This window comes from Cydia amplana, chromosome Z (assembly GCF_948474715.1).
Source record: "Cydia amplana chromosome Z, ilCydAmpl1.1, whole genome shotgun sequence".
Classification (NCBI taxonomy): Eukaryota; Metazoa; Arthropoda; class Insecta; order Lepidoptera; family Tortricidae; genus Cydia; species Cydia amplana.
The window spans coordinates 6,948,886-6,967,305 of NC_086096.1; the positions used below are offsets into that span (position 1 = coordinate 6,948,886).

General features: G+C 38.9%; 1 protein-coding gene across 1 annotated transcript in view; it reads left to right on the top strand.

The window, feature by feature from the left end:
• Positions 1-3,209: 3,209 nt before the first annotated feature.
• The window catches only part of LOC134661914 (WD repeat-containing protein 47), a 91,877-nt gene continuing 76,666 nt past the window's right edge, over positions 3,210-18,420 (top strand). The window contains exons 1-4 of the mRNA XM_063518159.1: positions 3,210-3,354; positions 6,637-8,115; positions 8,396-8,482; positions 12,114-12,156. Coding sequence (XP_063374229.1) covers positions 6,662-8,115; positions 8,396-8,482; positions 12,114-12,156 — 1,584 coding nt within the window. The 5' untranslated portion in view covers positions 3,210-3,354; positions 6,637-6,661. The remainder of the gene's footprint in view (positions 3,355-6,636; positions 8,116-8,395; positions 8,483-12,113; positions 12,157-18,420) is intronic.

The window sequence follows — 18,420 nt, forward strand, 5'->3', positions numbered from 1 at the left end:
ATGTATCCATTTGTGTCATTAAAACGCTTTTTTAACGCGCGTTGCAAAAGCGCTCATGAGTATGGGGCCTTAGCCCCCATTCGCACGGCAGCTTTTTCAACGCGCGTTAAAAAAGCGCTTGAATCTGTCCGCACTCTAAATTCGATTTAACAACCAAGGCATAAAGTTTAAAATCCAATAACGCTAAAAAATAAAAAGCGCCACCGCTGTCATGTCAATAAATACACATGTATCCATTTGTGTCATTCAAACGCTTTTTAACGCGCGTTGAAAAAGCTGCCGTGCGAATAGGGGCTTACTTCTTTTGCTAAGCCACCTCCATACTCTGGAGTCTGGAGGGGGCTATAGATTGGCCGCACACCCACGGAATTTACATGTGCAAGCGAGACAGCGCTATGCATTTGTAGAGGGACGTCCCGTTCCCACCTGATATTCCGTACGGAAACCGAATGAAAATTCCGTGCTTGTGCGGCCAGGCTATCATATCCTTGAAATCTTTGCCGGAAAACATAATAGCCATAACACACTACCGCACCGCACCAAGGCCACGTTGCGCCGCAACAATATGTGAGAGCGAGAAAGAGATATATGTTTCTCGGTCTCACTTATGGGCGCGCAAAAATCGGTGCGGTGCGGTAGTGTGTTACGACTTGGGCTCAGTGCTGGGACCAATAATGTAAAGGCCCCAGTCATGAATCTAGTATTAAACAAGATTGGGCAAGAGTGGTAGGGATAACTGACAGAACGGGATAGTCTTATGTAACTTTCAGTAGGAGTAGCAGCGAAAGCGCTATTATTGTTTGTCCTTGTCACAGTCTCACATTTTTCTTATTCCCCACCATAATTTAGTTTGGATTATGGTAAGCAACGAATAAATTCGACCAATCATAGCGTCGCATTGCGTATGTTTTGTCCCTCACGGAGGCACACGTAGACCACTTCTTTAGGATGCTACCTGCTATGGCCCCAGTACACAATGGGCCATCGCCGGCCACTCCAAGGGACGCATTTATGCGTTAGAGGGAGCAAGTGATATTGCTATCTCATTCTACCGCATGGCTGCGTCCCTTGGAGTGGCCGGCGATGGCCCATTGTGTACTGGGGCCTTAAAATCTGGACCGCCTCTAAAGCCCCCTCCACACTCCCGTTCGCGTTTTCTCGCCGCGATTCACGCACATTGTCTGGAGGGGGCTTAAGACAACCAAAATGGCAACCACAATCATGCAATACGCCGACGACATCCTCCTAAATTGCACCACCACATCCAGGAGCTCCGTAACAAGACCATAATATCCTTCCACCAACTTCCACCTTAGGCCCCCTACACACTGCGAAATCGACTCCGCACTCGCGTTCACGGCTTCGCGCCTCGATTCGCGCATGAGTGTGGAGGGGGCTTATGACAAAGAAATATATAGTTGGTCAAACCAAATTGTAAGTATATAAAAGTGATAACACACTATCGCACCGCACCGCAACGCGACGTTGGTGCGTCGCACCCATAAATAAGAGCGAGAGACAGATATCTCTTTCTCGCTCTCACTTATGGGTGCCACGCACCAAGGTCGGGGGCGGTGCGATAGTGTGTTACCACAAATAAATTCTCATCCTATAAACTATACTCATCCTTTTCTTTTGGGTGCTAGTACTAGTGTAAGACAAAGACAGTATGATTATCTCTATGTTTGAAATGAGACAGTCCTTTGACAACCTATAATTTATATACTTGGTCAACCAGATCTTGACAGTAGAAAAAGGCGGCAAATTTGAAAAATGTAGGCGCGAAGGGATAACGTCCCATAGAAAATTTGAATTTCGCGCCTTTTTTTACTGACAAGATTTGGTTGACAAGCTATAATACATCATAATACCAGTACAGTATTTGCTTTATTTTTTGCGCATGACAACATTATTGAATCGTAAACTTAAAAATCGTCGTCCCAGCCCTAGAATATCACTCTATGTGTCAAATATTTATAGTCTGTGGTTTGCAGCGAAAAGTGGACGCCAATTATTGGGCTGTACATTCCTGGGTTGAGCAATCCCAGGTCGAGCATTATCGGTACGGGCCAATAATATGCGACCAATATTCGGCGTTCACTAAATGGATTCGTATTATTGGGTCGTGTATTATTGGGTTGAGCGTTATCAGGGTGTACAAGCTTGGTCCGTGCCAATAATATGAAGCCACTGTTTGGACAGGGCAATAATGTACAACCCAATAATTCGCGTCCATAAAAGTGGACGCCAATTATTGGGCTGTACATTCCTGGGTTGAGCATTAACCGGACTCGAAAAGAAAAGTGCAAACCATAGATCAACTGTAAAGCTGGGCTTAAACTTTATCCAACATCATTATGCCTCTTGACACGACCGGACCGATCCACTCGACAATAAATTCCCTTCATTCAACAAGTTTTCGAAATTTAAAGTAGAGTTAATCAGCTTTCCTTTTGGAAACAACACAGAATGAAATACAGAATCATAACTTAAATATTATTCTGTACTTTAGTACAGCTCTGTTACCTAATTAATAACCAAATAAGTCTTTTTAATAAAAAACCGGCCAAGTGCGAGTAGACTCACGCTCCAAGGGTTCTAAACGTCGTACAATATTTTTATTTTTCGTGAGATCCACTCACGCTTGAGTTTTTTTATAAGCTTATCTTATCTTTTTTCTGTAATCTATTGATAAACAACTATAAGGGGTTAGGGGTTGTTAACTGCCGTTACTGCACAATAAATAAACTTAAAAACTGTTGCCTTTTTGAAGTTCATAAATTCTTCTCAGCATTTTTGTAAAACCAAGTTTTGTTGTGTCTTTCCGTTCTTAAGTTAAGTCTTAACAAAATGTAATCCAGTTTAGGTCGTTTTCGTATATTTTATAAAACGTAGATATTGTTTATTTTGTTAAATACTCTAATATTGAATTTCAAGAAATGGCTGAGCTAACTCAATGGAAAATTGCTCTGACAATCAGAAAGGAAAATCGGAAATAGTTTTACAGCCGATGTGATACGCTTGGTTGACTAGATCGGCAGATTTCATATTTTATTTCATATGCACTCGGCTTGCACTCGGCAGATGGTTGGACGTCGTGATGTGGGCATAGACAATGTGATTTTTTGCCGTACGTATACGTACGGTATGGACAGCAGTCAGCTAGTAGAGTAGGTAAGTAGGTATACATACTACATACAAGCAACAACGTCTCTCGTATGCTCTCTCTAGTGAAAAAATGTAGTAAAAAGTAATAATATTTATATACTTTTCACAAATATTACACTAAATGTGGGCGGAATTGTGAGTGTGTGTGAATATAGCGCCACGCAGGATACTTACAGGAACCAGAAGGTAAAACAGTTTGAATATAATTTTAAGACATCATTTTAATACTTAACTGTAAAACGACGATCGTGTCGAGACCTTATATCTAGTTTTGTTACTTGTTATTTAGCATGATATTAAAACGAATGAGGTATATTTTGAAGGGACCTTGGCTTTAAGCTTTTATGGTAAGGTTGGTTTGTGTAGGTGGCTGATGATTGTTCTGTAGTTGTTTTCGGATATGGAGCGATACATTGGAAGTTTACTTACAGAGAAGTGTTAATTAAAAATTCTAAATGTTTTCTCTCCTTGCCGTACGTTGCCTGTCAGAGATGCACCAGTAATTTCACTAAGTACACGGCACGCGGGCTTTCCCCGCGGGAATAATTTAATTTATAAGTCAACTTAGGCTTATTAATCTCTTAATTTATTTGCCGAAGTGGTTTACATTCTTTCGAAACATTAGTCTTGAAAACATTTACATTGAATATATGTTTAACTTACTGGTTACATAAACTAGTTTATAACTTTATTAATAACATAATTTACATGTTAACACATTGGGTCTACTAATGGTTTGGGGGTCTTATTAGACTGGGCTTATGATCATCTATTAACATAATATTTGACCTAGTTTTGAGGAGTTATAACTTTCTTCACCACATACCTGTAGCCATCTGATTGCCTATGTGAATAATAATTAAGGCCTAGCTATTTATGTCTGCACAACATGTAGATTTTTAATATTAACCCCTCAAACACTGTTGTCAAAAATTTGCTTACCTTTCAATTGTTAATTACAGTCGAAATTGTCTGGGACAGATACGGGACAAGGCAGTTGAGGGGTTAAGAATAGACACAATAGGGTATTTGAGTTACTAGTCAAATCAGTTTCTGATTTAAATCTATCAAAGCCACTATGGTATCTAAGTATATATAACCCGAACAAGTGATGTCACGGTCAAGTCACCTATTCTTTATACTCCTTACCATACATCGGAATCTAGGGGGTGGACCTGAGGAGGGTGGTGACAGGTAGGGAATTCCGATATCGATGAATTAAATTATTGATACTTTTCCATAATACTAGTGATCACCCGTTTGTAACAGTATAAATTTGTAAGTATTATTATGGGGTTGATGATCAATAAAATTTCCACAAAGCATATTTTAAATGATGATGAAATGGGAATTGAAAATCGCTAGGTTAGAAAAAAATTATGAGAAGTGAAGTTTCAAAAATCCCAATAAAGAAGAAGGGAATTTAGTTATTATTTTGCTTCACAATAATCCTTTAAATAATTTTATATTTTTACAAATGAAACTTGGAGCGATAACTAGTATATGAGAGAAGCATTGATGATTCATTTTATCAATACAGTGCTCCCTGCCTGGTCCTTACCATTATGAAATAGAAACTGGATCAAAACTAACTGCTAATAATTTTCTGATGTTTTCAAAACGCATATATTATTTTAATGGTGTCCAAAATGTGCATTTTAAGCAGTGTTTTGAAAACTACAAATTGATTATGTGTATGGAAAAATGGCATTTACCAATGCTTTAAAATAATTTTGCTGTGATAAATTTATTTTTTCAATGTAACTCAATGTGACACTGGCCCTGATTCAAAGTATGGTCAACAGGTCAACTTTGAAATACAAGGTGCCCTCAAGGAACCTGATTTAACAGTATATTCCTGATCATATTTAATGACTAATGGCGTTATTCATAAACAGCTGCTAACTTAATCAGTAGATGATCGTCGTTTGTCCCTGTCATTATGCCATAGAGAGGGACAAACAACGATCATCAGCTGATTAACTTACATAGCAGTCGTTTATGAATAAGGCCGTAAAATTACAAAGACACCAAACAGGTATTAAAATTTTGTATGTTTTACTTAAAGTCACTGACTTTCCCAAAGACGGTATTCTAATTGACTCCATTTTGGAGATAATTTAATAATTATTTTTTATCTGATAAGGCCCCTACAAGTAGGGTTGCCAGATCGAAAGCCGCTATTATCGGGAAATAATATAAATTTTTCGGGATTTTGAGACTTGAGTCGGGAAAAAAAAACATTCAAATTAAAGTAATTGTATTAAAAACAACGATATTTTACATTATTGGCACTACTTCAGCTGCTCTGCCCATAGACGTTTTTATAACGCTGACGGGCTCGAAGCGGGTCGCTCGCTCGCTCGACGACAGTTCGGAACTTGAAATTATTGTTTTATAACGTGCAGCTGTTTTTCGGGACAATTTCCACTTTGTCGGGAATCGGGAACACATGCTAAAAATCGGGAGAATCCCGCCAAATCCCGACCATCTGGCAACCCTACCTACAAGAGTGTACGAGTCGCCTTAGGGCCTGTTTGATGAAATGAAATGATATTGACATGTCATTTGTTTGTTAGGGTTACAAAAACCCTAACAGCATTTAATATAACATTTTATGAAAAAATAAAATAATAACTACGCCATTTAGTTTACTTAAACGTACTTAGCCATACTCCGAAATAACAGAGTTAAAACAAAAACACGTTGTATAACTAGTAGAGGCACATACGCATAAAATGTTAACGATTGCCGCAAGTTTAGTTGCCATGACAACACAATAACAGTATTTGTATACGTCTATAATAACTCGTTGCACAACGTTAACCATATTTTAATGTTTGACCATACTGATTAACACGATGTTTGCACACGAACGACTTTATTAAAAGTGCAATGAAAGATATTGACCCTTATTGGCAATACTATATCTGTAATAGAGTTAAAGGAGCCGTATTCAATAGGTACCGTTAAAAGCTGATAATTTGAGTACTTAGCCGCAGTGACGTAATAATAATACGTACCTATACGATATTTTTGTCAATTTATAAAAGTGACAATAGTAATAAGTAAAAAAATACTGTTGATTGTCTTCACAACACTGCCATTATTTAGGTATTTCCAATTCAACCCATGTGGGTACTCTTTGGTTGGGAGGTTGCCACCTTTTAGAGTTGGGTTTAAGTTGTATATTTGTCAAGACATAAATTATGTCTAAGATTAAATCTTATACGTCAAATGATTAGTGTTTGATATTTAATAAATCGTCTCTTCCTAACATGGGTTAGGCATTTTGACAACCTTTTTTATTAAAGTATGTAAATTAAACTAGAATGTGCTATGCTTTCACTCAAATATTGCTTGTATACATACTCGTAGGTACATAATAACTTAATAAACCATCTTTGCGCGGCAAAGCTTGCACGACTATTAAAAATAAATGTTGAGCAAACATTTCTCTTGTTGTAGACTTTAAATAAAGCACCAAGCTAAAATGCCGTCTACACACCTGAACCTGCGCGAGGACGACGTGGTGCGGCTGTCGCTGGAGTTCCTACACAACAGGGACCTGCACATCACCCAGCTCTCACTTGAGCGCGAGACCGGCGTCATCAACGGCAACTTCGCCGACGACGTACTCTTCCTCCGACAACTCATACTCGACGGACAGTGGGACGACGTACTCGAATTCATCCAACCCCTAAGCGCTCTAAAAGCTTTCGAAGCGGACAAATTCAATTACGCTATCCTCAGACACAAATACATAGAACTCCTCTGCATACGATCAGAAATAAAAGCCTACAACAACGTCGAAAACATTGTCGACGAGGTCGTCAAAGTGCTAAGCGATTTAGAAAAACTAGCGCCCTCTAAAGAAGAATACTCAAATTTATGTTTACTATTAACTTTACCTAGCATTACTGATCACGCACAATTTAAGAAATGGAATCCTAGCAACGCTCGCGTCCAGTGCTTCCGCGAGGTTTATCCTCTAGTAGAACAATTTTTGCCGTGCGACAAGAAGTCTAGCGGCACCGTGTCTAAGTGCGCAAAGAACGATCGACTCATGCAACTTCTAATCAAAGGTATATTGTACGAGTCCTGCGTTAATTATTGTCAGGCTAAGGCTACAGGGTCTAAGGAGGCGCAGTCGAACGAGGTAAACTTTTCCAGATTACTGGACGGTTCGGGATTCGACGAGTCTGATTTGAGTTTGCTTTCCTGGCTGCAGTCGATACCGGCGGAAACGTTCAGCGTGCCTTTCGAACAACGAATGCTGAATGTTGATGTGGAGAAATTGGAGCGTCCGTCGCTGCATACGTCTTGGACGGAGCATATGTTAGTGACGCCGATTAAGCCTCGAACGTTCCCGCATTTGGCGATGCCGTTTAGGAGGCCGCGCTCGGCCGCCGACGCCATGACGCGCTCGCTGCGCCCGCTGCCCGACGGGGCGCCGCGCCACCCGGCCGTTATGGCCCTGTCCGCTATCGACTACGGCCCGTCCTCGTCGTGTTTCGCCGGCTTCCATCTGACAGGAATAAAAGGCAGCAAACTGATGAACACTTCCGTCGATCGGTTGTTCGACAATAATAATGGTGGTAGCATTTTCGACAATTTGGATGATACGTTAAAACCGATCGAGGAGAAATTGAAGCCGATCGGAGAGGGAAAAGCGAATGAGGGGAATAGCGTGGGTGCTTCAAACGCGACGACGCCCGAGCACAGAGGGCAGGATTACTCGGCCTCGACGTCTATATCTACCACCGCGGCGTCGACTGAACGCTCGTCGTTGGCAGAGCGGACGCCGCAGCAGCCCGAGTCGGCGCTGTTGCCCGCGATGGAGGGGGACTTTAGACGGGAACTGCTCAAAGAATACCAGATTCAGAAGCAACGGGAATGCGACGATTATCTCCGAAATCTTTGCTCAACAGACGCGAGACAAAAAGGGTGAGTTGCCTCGACATTCTCTTTCCAACAATAAACTTAGCAACTTTTTTTTTCTGTAGTGGACGTAGTAATTTTTTCAACCTAAGTTAAGTTTTAAACTTTCTAGTAACCTTGACTCATTTCTAGGTATCTTGACTCATTTCTAGGTATCAAATTATTTTGATGTTATAGATAGAGAAAACTTTTTAGAACCATCTCGAGTATTGATGGCCGCAAATTAATGTAAATTCTACAATAAAATGTTATTGGAAAAAATCCATCATAAATTATTATATTCCAGTATGGAGCAAAGCGATTCGCCAGGCCAGCCACCCGGAGCGAAGTTCCCGCCGGGTGGGCCCGCCAAGCCCGACCAGCAATACATGAGGTAACTCCACACTGACTCAATACTTGAGTATGACTAGCTCTTTGGAAGAATGCGTCATCCGATCATTTTCGGAAAGTCGTAACTCGCGAATGTTTGACATTGCGTCTGTCTTTTGTGTGTTAGTACCGTACCTATCTATAAAGGTATATAGATATGTAGTTACTCTGGGAAGCCAAGTAGAAAATGGCGGCAAATTTGAAAAACTTAGGCGCGAAAGGATCGATCCTCCATACATAAGGTATACAGCGGAGTCTGTACATGCATACTACATTGACAAAGATATACCTACGGGCATAGAGCAAAAAATACATAGAGTGCTCACTCCATACATCAGTTCAGACTATTAATTTCAGTGTCTACATCTAGCATCGAATAGCGGAACTATCAGTACTGCTACTTGACAATAGATGTAGCACCGACCGGAAAGTCTTATCTCAACAGCATAAGACTTTCCGGTCGGTGGCTACATCTATTGTCAAGTAGCAGTACTGATAGTTCCGCTACTCGATGCTAGATGCTAATAGTCTTTTTGGTACTAAAACTGATGTATGGAGTGAGCACTCTATGTATTTTTTTCTCTATGCTACGGGTATGCATTCGAATTGTTTTTTGTTTACCATTTAGTGACTGTTTCGTTTTTGTTTACAAGTTTCTGCTATGCGAATGACGTTCAATCCGTTCTTCAGCAATGTTAGGAAACAGTAAAGTGATAGGCACGACAAAAATATCTACATTAGTCAGCGCCGCTCTGAGTATGTCAGAGTTCAACCTTATTTCAAGGTATACTGACAATTCCTTAAATTGAAAATAGTGTAAATATAATTATAATCAAAACGTGCATTTGAAAGGTGTTGTATACACGACAATTTGTGGCGGTAGTAAGTGTCGTGCTATTTGCTATAGCAATTTTATTAAATTCTGTGTTGCTATTGTACAAATCTAAAAGGAAAACATTGGTTGTATGAATATTTAGACGCTTACATTTTGCCCGTTGTGTCAAAAAAAGACCGAATGCCTTCTCCACAGTACGCCGACTACGATCGATAGTGCATTTACCCTCATATGCACAACGGTTCTCTGCATTGTTGACGACACAGTGGTTCCTTTTTTGGTGGGTTTCTTAAGCTGCGGTTATTGATACTTTTCCTTAACTCAAGAACTCTTCTGCCTTGACGGCTCTTGGTTATATGTGCTATGTATGTGCCTCACCCACTGCTTGTACACTCTTGAGCTATTCGTTCTCCTTAATCTCATTTCAATTTCTCGAGATTTCTCGCTCCGGTTGTGCGTTTGACTTTGAATGGTCAAATACTGGTTGCACGCTGAATCCTACCGGCAATTAAACATAGAACAACTAAGAGAGCGATAAGTAGGTGTCGGTAAGAATGCGCTGAAGCATCGCGTTACTCTAACGTTACAGTTGCATCCCACAATTGCATCAATCGAAATTATATCTTATTACAACCGCATTAGGTTCGCCGATGAGGATTACAAAAACAGCACATGATGGTTTCGCGGTACAACGAGCATACTATTTGTTCTGAATATTTAGGAGTCAATTGCTTTAGAACCAATTTCTCCTAACCGCCTAGTTCTATGCAAACAAAGCGTAGCGTTTTTCGCATTTTGTGTTGTTAGTAACGGTTAGACTTGGGTCTTGGTGGTTTTTTTGGTTCGAATTAGAACTCTATTCGTAAAGAGTTTAAAACGATGAAATAGGAACACAAGCGTTGGATTGAAATACGCGCTTAACCAATGACAATCAGTTTAAATATACTGATGCTTGGGTGACTCGACTGATTGCCCATAACGTTACTGCAAGTTGCACTGGAATGGTTAGCATTGTTGCCAACTCGGATCTTGAAAGTTCTGTATAGCAATTTTCGAGTTTAAATGTTACTAAACTATATGGGGATGATTTTTTTAAATAGCTGGCAGGCTGCATAGGTTGCTAAATTTAGCAGCTCAGTTCCTGACTTGGTAACATTGATGGTAAGGTGAGTAGATTCAGTAACATACAGGTTGTGTTCGTTCGACCGAGAAAAGAACTATTTTTTGCTTTAGCATCGCGCGCTTGCTCTTGTTTATGACTTAATTTGAGAATATAATATATCTACTTAAGGGTATTTTCTAAACTCCAAAATAATTAAAATAAGGTAATATTTAACAGGCTGCCTTTTGCGAATGGTTCTTTACTTCGATGTATCCTTTATTTACACTTATGAGAAGAAAAGAAACAGTTATTTGTTTACAAGTATGGACAGTTATGGACATTTCCAACAAACGTCAAGACTGACTCAACTTGCTTGACAAATAATAAGAACGTCTCCGAGAAAATACAATGGGACAGGATTATTCAGTACATCTGCATTCCGCATTGTTTAATCTCTTATGAGTGTGTGTATGATAAGGATCCAGAAAGAAGTTTTACCGCGAACAATTTTTTTCTGCTCTATACAGTACAACCGAGTTTTGGACCCCACGAATTTTGACCACCACACATAGAGTTGCTACACGCCAACTTTAGACTATCTAAAATTCCTGCTTAATGGCAATGGGCGTGAAATAAAATAATTTGGCCAACATTTTCTTCAATTGTCTCAAACTATAGGTACTTTAAGGTCCATGTCGTATATTAGCAAGTAGGATAATAGCGAAGCCATTGTAAATGTATTTCTAACTTCTAAGTTTCGCCACTAGTGTACAGGCTGTCCCAAAAATACGTAGACAAGTTTTTTTACTGCGGCATATTGTTGGTAATTTTAACGAACGTTTACAAATCCCAAAGGATTATCTTATGAAGATAATAGGTTTTGTTTTAGTTGAATGTTAGTAGTAGTAGCACTTTTTTATACACAACACAGGTTGTTTGTAGTTTAAAGTAACATTTTTTTAAATGTGTAAGGGCTCATTTAGACGGTGCGAGAACTCGCATGCGAGTTTCATTACATTGCGTCATTTGATCGGTCGGCTGAATTGATGTCACCTCAATGGTGCGCAATGTAACCAAAATCGTATACGAGTCTAAATGAATCAATTTTTTAAACATGCAGATTACGTCTGCGAGCGATATTGGCAGAGCTAACGCACGGATTGCGAAGGTTGCGGGTTCAAGTCCTGCCGGAAGCGTAATTTTTCCATTTTTTCCTTTAATATAAAATTTGTAATATCGCTCGCAGACGTAATCTGCATGTTTGAAAAATTGATTTAGTACGGGTTAGCACATTGTTACTGGTGAATTCTCAATGCAACTTGAGACTCCGGTGCCGTTAAAGAGATGTCATCGTCTCTCGGTAGATGTCGCTATACGCCACCCCAAAGGCGTGTGCATGAGGGAAGGAATGGAAAAATTCGCAATATTCTGGTAGGCTTCCGTAGCTCAATTGGCAGAGCTAACGCACGGATTGCGAAGGTTGCGGGTTAAAGTCCTGCCGGAAGCGTAATTTTTCCATTTTTTCCTTTAATATAAAATAATGAGCCCAGTAACAAAAAATGTAATATCCCTAAAAATTAATTGTCAATGTATTTTTAGGCCATTCTGTACAGAAAATGTAGTTGATGCGTCTATGTATTATATTTGTTGTGCCTAAACAGTTTTTTTTATGCGATTAATAAGGATTTTTTTTTGCAGGAAAAATGACAACGACGAGTCAGATGTAAGAGAACAGACAAACGTAAGTAGTTTTGTTTGGCAATGTTGTATAATTGTTTCTTGTGCTCGCGAATGTATCATTTTTAAACAACATGTTCACTGGAACGAAACCACAGAAGGAATACTAAGTCGAGTAAAGTCATAGACTAGGAATCCTCTAGACGGAGTTTAGAGCAATTATTTCATGAAACCGATGCTGCCAAAAATACTGGGGTGCGGGGGACGAGGTGAGCGAGTCCCGTGCCGTGATTGGTCCGTTCAAAGACACGGACGTCACACAAAGACACTTTGACTCGAAAATGGAGTAAAACTACCGTATATTTGTGGCAGAGGGGGTAGCGCTACTATGCTCAGTCTAGAGGATGTCTTGTCTGTGAGTAAAGTAGTTCTAAAATGATTCTTTAAGGTGCATTATTGTTGCAACATTACTGCTGCGGCGTTGTATCAGTCTTGCTTTATAAAATGAGTGACGTTCGCCGCCGCCGCATCACTGCCGCGATTATAACGTTCAACCCGTCACTTATTTTATCAAAGACGGTCGCAGCGGTAATGTCACAATAGTGTCACCTTTCGCCTTTGCTCTTGTAGATGCGAATGTAGCAACTGAATTAGATGGTGGTAATAGTTATTATTATTGTGAAAAGTAAGAACAGGCCAGGAACTCTGGATATGCTACACTGGTACACTGGATGTAGTACAGTTTGTAAATTTCAAATATGGTCACCATGTAACTTGGCACATGTAGCTTTGACAGGTAAAACATAAAATGTCGCGCAAGATTTGAATTGCTTGGTGACATGTGTTAGACTCTAGACCAAAGAGTAAAGTAAGTATAATAGGTAATCTAGACGAGCTGGTAATTTGTGTCAGAAACGCACCATCTACGGATTGAAACGATATAATTAGAAACCCACTAGGCAATTCGCAAAAGTGACTGACAACAGGTAACGCAACGGATCGGCAGTTCTCGCAATGTTCAACAGATAGCACTGTCCGCATTTCCAGCGTTAATCATTAGATGGCGTTGCATGCTTCAATCAAGCGAACTAAAGTTTGCCTTCAATGCAAGTTTGCGCCATGTTTTCTCTGATATCACAACTATAAGTTTGAACAGATGGCGTTACTTCTCGGATGTTTTTAAACTCAAACACGTTTTATTCAGATAATTTCGATAGCATCGCCGAAAGGGGAATACCTACTCATCCCGAAATGGATGTTTCTGAAAATATAATTACTTAGGATCTGGGACCTATTGCATAATAAAAGTACTATTAGTAATTTTACATACCTACAAAGTCACTAGCTTGTATTTTATTACGCAATAGGCCCCGGGTGGCTTTTTAATCGAGGGAGAATCTTCTATATTCTGTTTCTTAACTGTGAATTACTTGCCCATAGGAAATATGTATATGTATATGGAGTAAGGAATGCTCCTTTGTCTCTTGCATAGAAAATGTATGGCGTAGCACTTTATAATTAAAACAAAAACAGACTAAATATAGAACCAGTGTAGGTAATTGAAAAAAAAAGGTAAATCCGATTTTGAATGATTCACGGTTAGTTTCACTAGACTTATATAGACCAGGGGCCGATTGCATAATAAACTACAACTAATATTACAAGCGGACCTCCTATTCTAATTTCACTTATTAAATAAGGAGTTCCGCTAGTAATATTAGTTGTAGTTTGTTATGCAATCGGCTCCTGGATATGAACCGTGATTAGTTGATTACCTTTAGTATTATTATAAATTATATAAATAAATTGTAAATTATTTTGTATACACAATTGACACGTAATATTATTAATATTATAAATAAAATGAATATGAATATTGTTTTCACTTTGTTTGGGAGCTCGAAAACAATACTAAAGGTACCTAATCACGGTTTATATCCCGGTCACAGAATAAATAATAGTACTAGGTACAGAAGACTCACTCTCTAACAAAGCGCGTCTGTCACGATCAGGACAGATATGGCCGCTAGGTGGCGACAGCGCCACGGCGGCTTATGGCTAGCCACCAAAATTGGTGTGGAACGGATGTACTTGTATTAGCTACCTGTAGCAAAGCGACGAAATCGCGGAGTGAGCCACGCCTGTCCCGGTCAGTTTATCCCGCCTATAAAAATACTAGAATCTCCTCCCTTTTTTGAATTAGGCCCTTCGAGCTTATGCACTAATCCATTTGATGGAAGTTAGTTTTGCAGCTTAGCTTCGATCTCGCTCTCCGCACGCTTTCGATATCAACTTAGAGGCGAGTTTCATAACAGCCTGTGAGCGGAAGCCCCTTTTTAATAATAATAATAATAATAATAAAGCTCTTTATTTCCAAACGTTATACAGTTTCTTTCTTAGATAGTTAGTGCCATTTACATACATATTTAATTTTTAATATTTAGTTTTAGTTAGTGCAGAATTTAATTTTTATTAAGTATTAGAGTAAGGTTAAGCAAATCTATGTTAGGTTTGTTTGGACGCCCAGTTTTGGGCAAAGGCCTCCTCCATATCACGCCATTTGTGTCGGTCTCTAGCTATTCTTTGCCATGTTGTGCCTGCCAGTTTTATTACGTCGTCTTTCCAGCGCGTCTTCTGTTGGCCGCTATTTCTTGTACTTTTCTTCCTTTCATCTTTTGGATACCACTGTATGATCCGTTCGCTCCAACGTCCGTCATTTGCTCTAGCAATGTGGCCTGCCCATCTCCATTTTAGTTTACATACTGTATGAACTATATCCGTAATTTTCGTTATTTTTCTTATTTCTGAGCTTCTTATGCGATCTATTAGTTTTATGCCCATCATTGATCTTTCAGCTGCTCGCTGGAACGTTCTCAGTTTTTTTATTATTTTTGTTGTGAGAGGCCAACATTGACATCCATATGTTACCGTCGGCAGGATCGTATTATCCATAATTTTTTTCTTAAGATGTATTGGTATTTTACTTTTAAATACATCTTTTTTTGACCAATACCTTTTCCATCCCATAGATATTCTCCTTTCGATTTCTTTTTCTGTAGAGTCTTGAAATGTAATTAGCTTGCTTAGCTTGAAATTAAATAGCCGGCCAAGATAAATATATTCTTTTGCATAAGATATTTCTTGTCCCTGTATTGTTGTGATCTTTTGCTCTCCATTTGTCATCAATTTAGTTTTTTCGATATTCATGGTAAGCCCGGCTCTACGGCTCTCCAAATCCAATGTATGTAGCATGGTTGTTAGTCCTTCGTGGCTCTCCGACATGAGGACGATGTCATCTGCGAATCGTAGATGTGTGAGTGTCTCTCCGTTTATATTTATGCCTTGCTGTGTCCAGTCTAATCGCCTAAATATCGACTCTAGCAGGGCAGTAAATAGTTTGGGCGACAGTGGATCACCTTGTTTTACTCCTCGTCTTATTGGAAAAGTGTCTCCCACTCTTTCTAGTCTGATTTTGGCTGATCCTATGTGATATATTTTATTAATAATATTTATGTACTTTGGATGGACTCCTTGCTCCTTTAGACTAGACCAGAGGTAAGAGTGCGAGATAGAGTCAAATGCCTTCATGTAGTCTATGAACCCTATATATACTACTTTATTGTATTCATTGTATCGTTCTATTATCTGTGTGATCGTAAATATATGGTCCGTAGTAGAGAACCCTTTCCTGAATCCTGCTTGCTCTCTTGGTTGTTGTTCATCTAACTGTTTTGATATTCTGTTTAGTATTATAGTTGAAAACAATTTGTAGAGCGTTGGGAGTAGGCTAATTGGTCTATAGTTATCTATTAATTTCGGGTCTCCTTTTTTGTATATTAGGGTTATGAGAGAGCATTTCCAATCGTCCGGGATTTCTTCTCGTTGTATGATTTGGTCGTATATTTGGCTTAAATGTTTCGACAATGGCTCTATCATTGCAATGATAGCGTCATTTGTTATCTTGTCTTCACCTGGACTTTTATCTTTTTTCATTTTTGAAATGGCATATTGTACTTCGCAGTTTAATAAGGGTGGCACCTCTGTTTCAGTGTATGTAGAGCTTAACTGGTTTATTTCATTAGTAGAGTATAGTTTCGTATAAAAATTAGTAGCTGCTTTTAATATCTCAATTCTGTTTGTTGTTTCTCTTCCATCTTGGGTGTTAACAGTTTGTTAAGCCCCTTTTTAATTCATTACTTTAGAAAGAGACTTCCGCTTGTATTACAGGTCCTCATGAAATGGGCCCCGACCTCACAGTTGAGTCAAAATGTTTTCGAAATTACGTAACAGGCATCAAAGCGAAACAAACTTTGCGTACCCTAAAGTTTTTATTATACTTGAAAACAAATTGCGATTATGAATTCCTTTTAAATTAGGCGAGGAGAGGTAGAGATATGCAGGAAATTTGATACCCGTGTTTATGGATTGAAAAGCCCACTGTATTTTTTTAAATGAGCCCGGAGCCGTGTAAACACGTCATGTTATTAATGGCGAACGAAACCATTTTTTATTACCTGATAATGGAAAGGGATATAAGGGCGAATGCGTGCGTACGTAATGTGAAAGCCACAGTCTACAGTAGCAAAGAGAATAGATATAAAATTTTGTAGTCACAGTAAATTTACTGCAATTTATCGACACACGATTAAAACTCATGGATAAACGATTTTATTATTTTTACATCATTTCGACCCATGTTCTTTCACTGATACCTATGTGTTAAAATTGTTAAATATGAAATATATCGTCAACGCCATCTAGCCGAGCATAGGCCAAAGGTGTGTGCGCCATCTATCCGAGAATGGTTTTTTCTTGATTTCCGAGGCACCTTAGACTTTATTCATCTTACACGGAGTTATATATATCTTTGGTATGGTGAAATATAATAGCAGTTTGTTTATACTGGAGTAAATAGAGTTAATCATTACTAAAAATAGGTTTCGGACAGTCATGGTTAGTCGTGGGTGGTATTATCATCAGAGCCTAAGGCAAACAAACAAGCCATGTAGTCGGTCAAAAATCAACAAGTCCGCGTGATGGGCCATTTGTACACTCTGCGAGGAAGATCGTCTTACAGAAAAGTTCCATATTTTCTGGATGAGATGGCTGTAGATATGTAAAGTAAATTTTCTTACATTTATAGTTACTTATTGTCTTGGGTTTCATATCATTTCACAAGAAATTAAATATAGCCTGGGCCTTAATGTTCGTAAAACATATGAATCTGTGGAAGCACATCGTTATTCTGTTGACGCGTGTGTGATAAATTATTATTGGCCGTAAAGTGGATTCATGCGCTAGAACTTGCCTCTAATGTCTAACTATTTGCATAGGAGATATTGCCTAGCCATAAAAATAAAGGCTAGAACTAGAGATGCCCCGAATACTGGTTTTGGCCGAATACCGAATATTGGGACCCTCTCACCCGAAGCGCCGAATATTCGGCATGACATTCGAACATTTTGAGTCACAATTATTATGAAAACTGTTCGTCAACAAAGCACAACGTTTGCCAAAATATATTTTTGTCGAACACAATTAATGAACGTAGTTAAGAGTCAATCAAATCAGACCCAAGATAAAAAAAAAAGAAATTGTAATCAACAAATGCTCAAAAAAGGGTCATCGTTTATAAAAACTTTCCAAGAATGCATTTTTAATATTAAATATACCTAGTTATTTGTTATTTTAGGTAGGTGTAACAGATATTCGGTATTCGGCCGAATAGTAGGCAATATTCGGACGAATACCGAATATTCGGCAGGGTCCGATTAGGCCGAATAATGAATAGTTGCCGAATATTCGTGGCATCTCTAGCTAGAACACATTCCATATTGAGATACTCCAGTTGTATTTTTATTTAGGTACTTAATTAAAGTAAGTTGGCAACACAGACAACTGTGTTGGTTAATTATCTATATAAATTAATTCATTAAGTCATTAATTAATAAGGAAAATGTAGATCAGGGGATCCTAATCTTGTTTTTGCGTCGAAACTCCCCTTGAACCCTTGAAGATAAGATAATTACTTTCGACTAACTTTTAATTTAGTGTTGGTAAAAAACTAAAAATGCATTCAAGTTTTTATATTGGTAAAGCTTTCCACGCCTCTCTGTGCGGCCACTAAGGAAAATTCTAATTAATTTAGAGTAAATTTGACATAAAGTAATACACTTCTCCATACACGAACGCGAACGAGCCACTTGGGCATATCCACAGAATAAGGGCTCATTTAGACGGCGCGCGAACTCGTATACGATTTTAGTTACATTGCGGACCATTGAGGCTACATCAATTCAGCCGACCGATCAAATAACGCAATGTAATG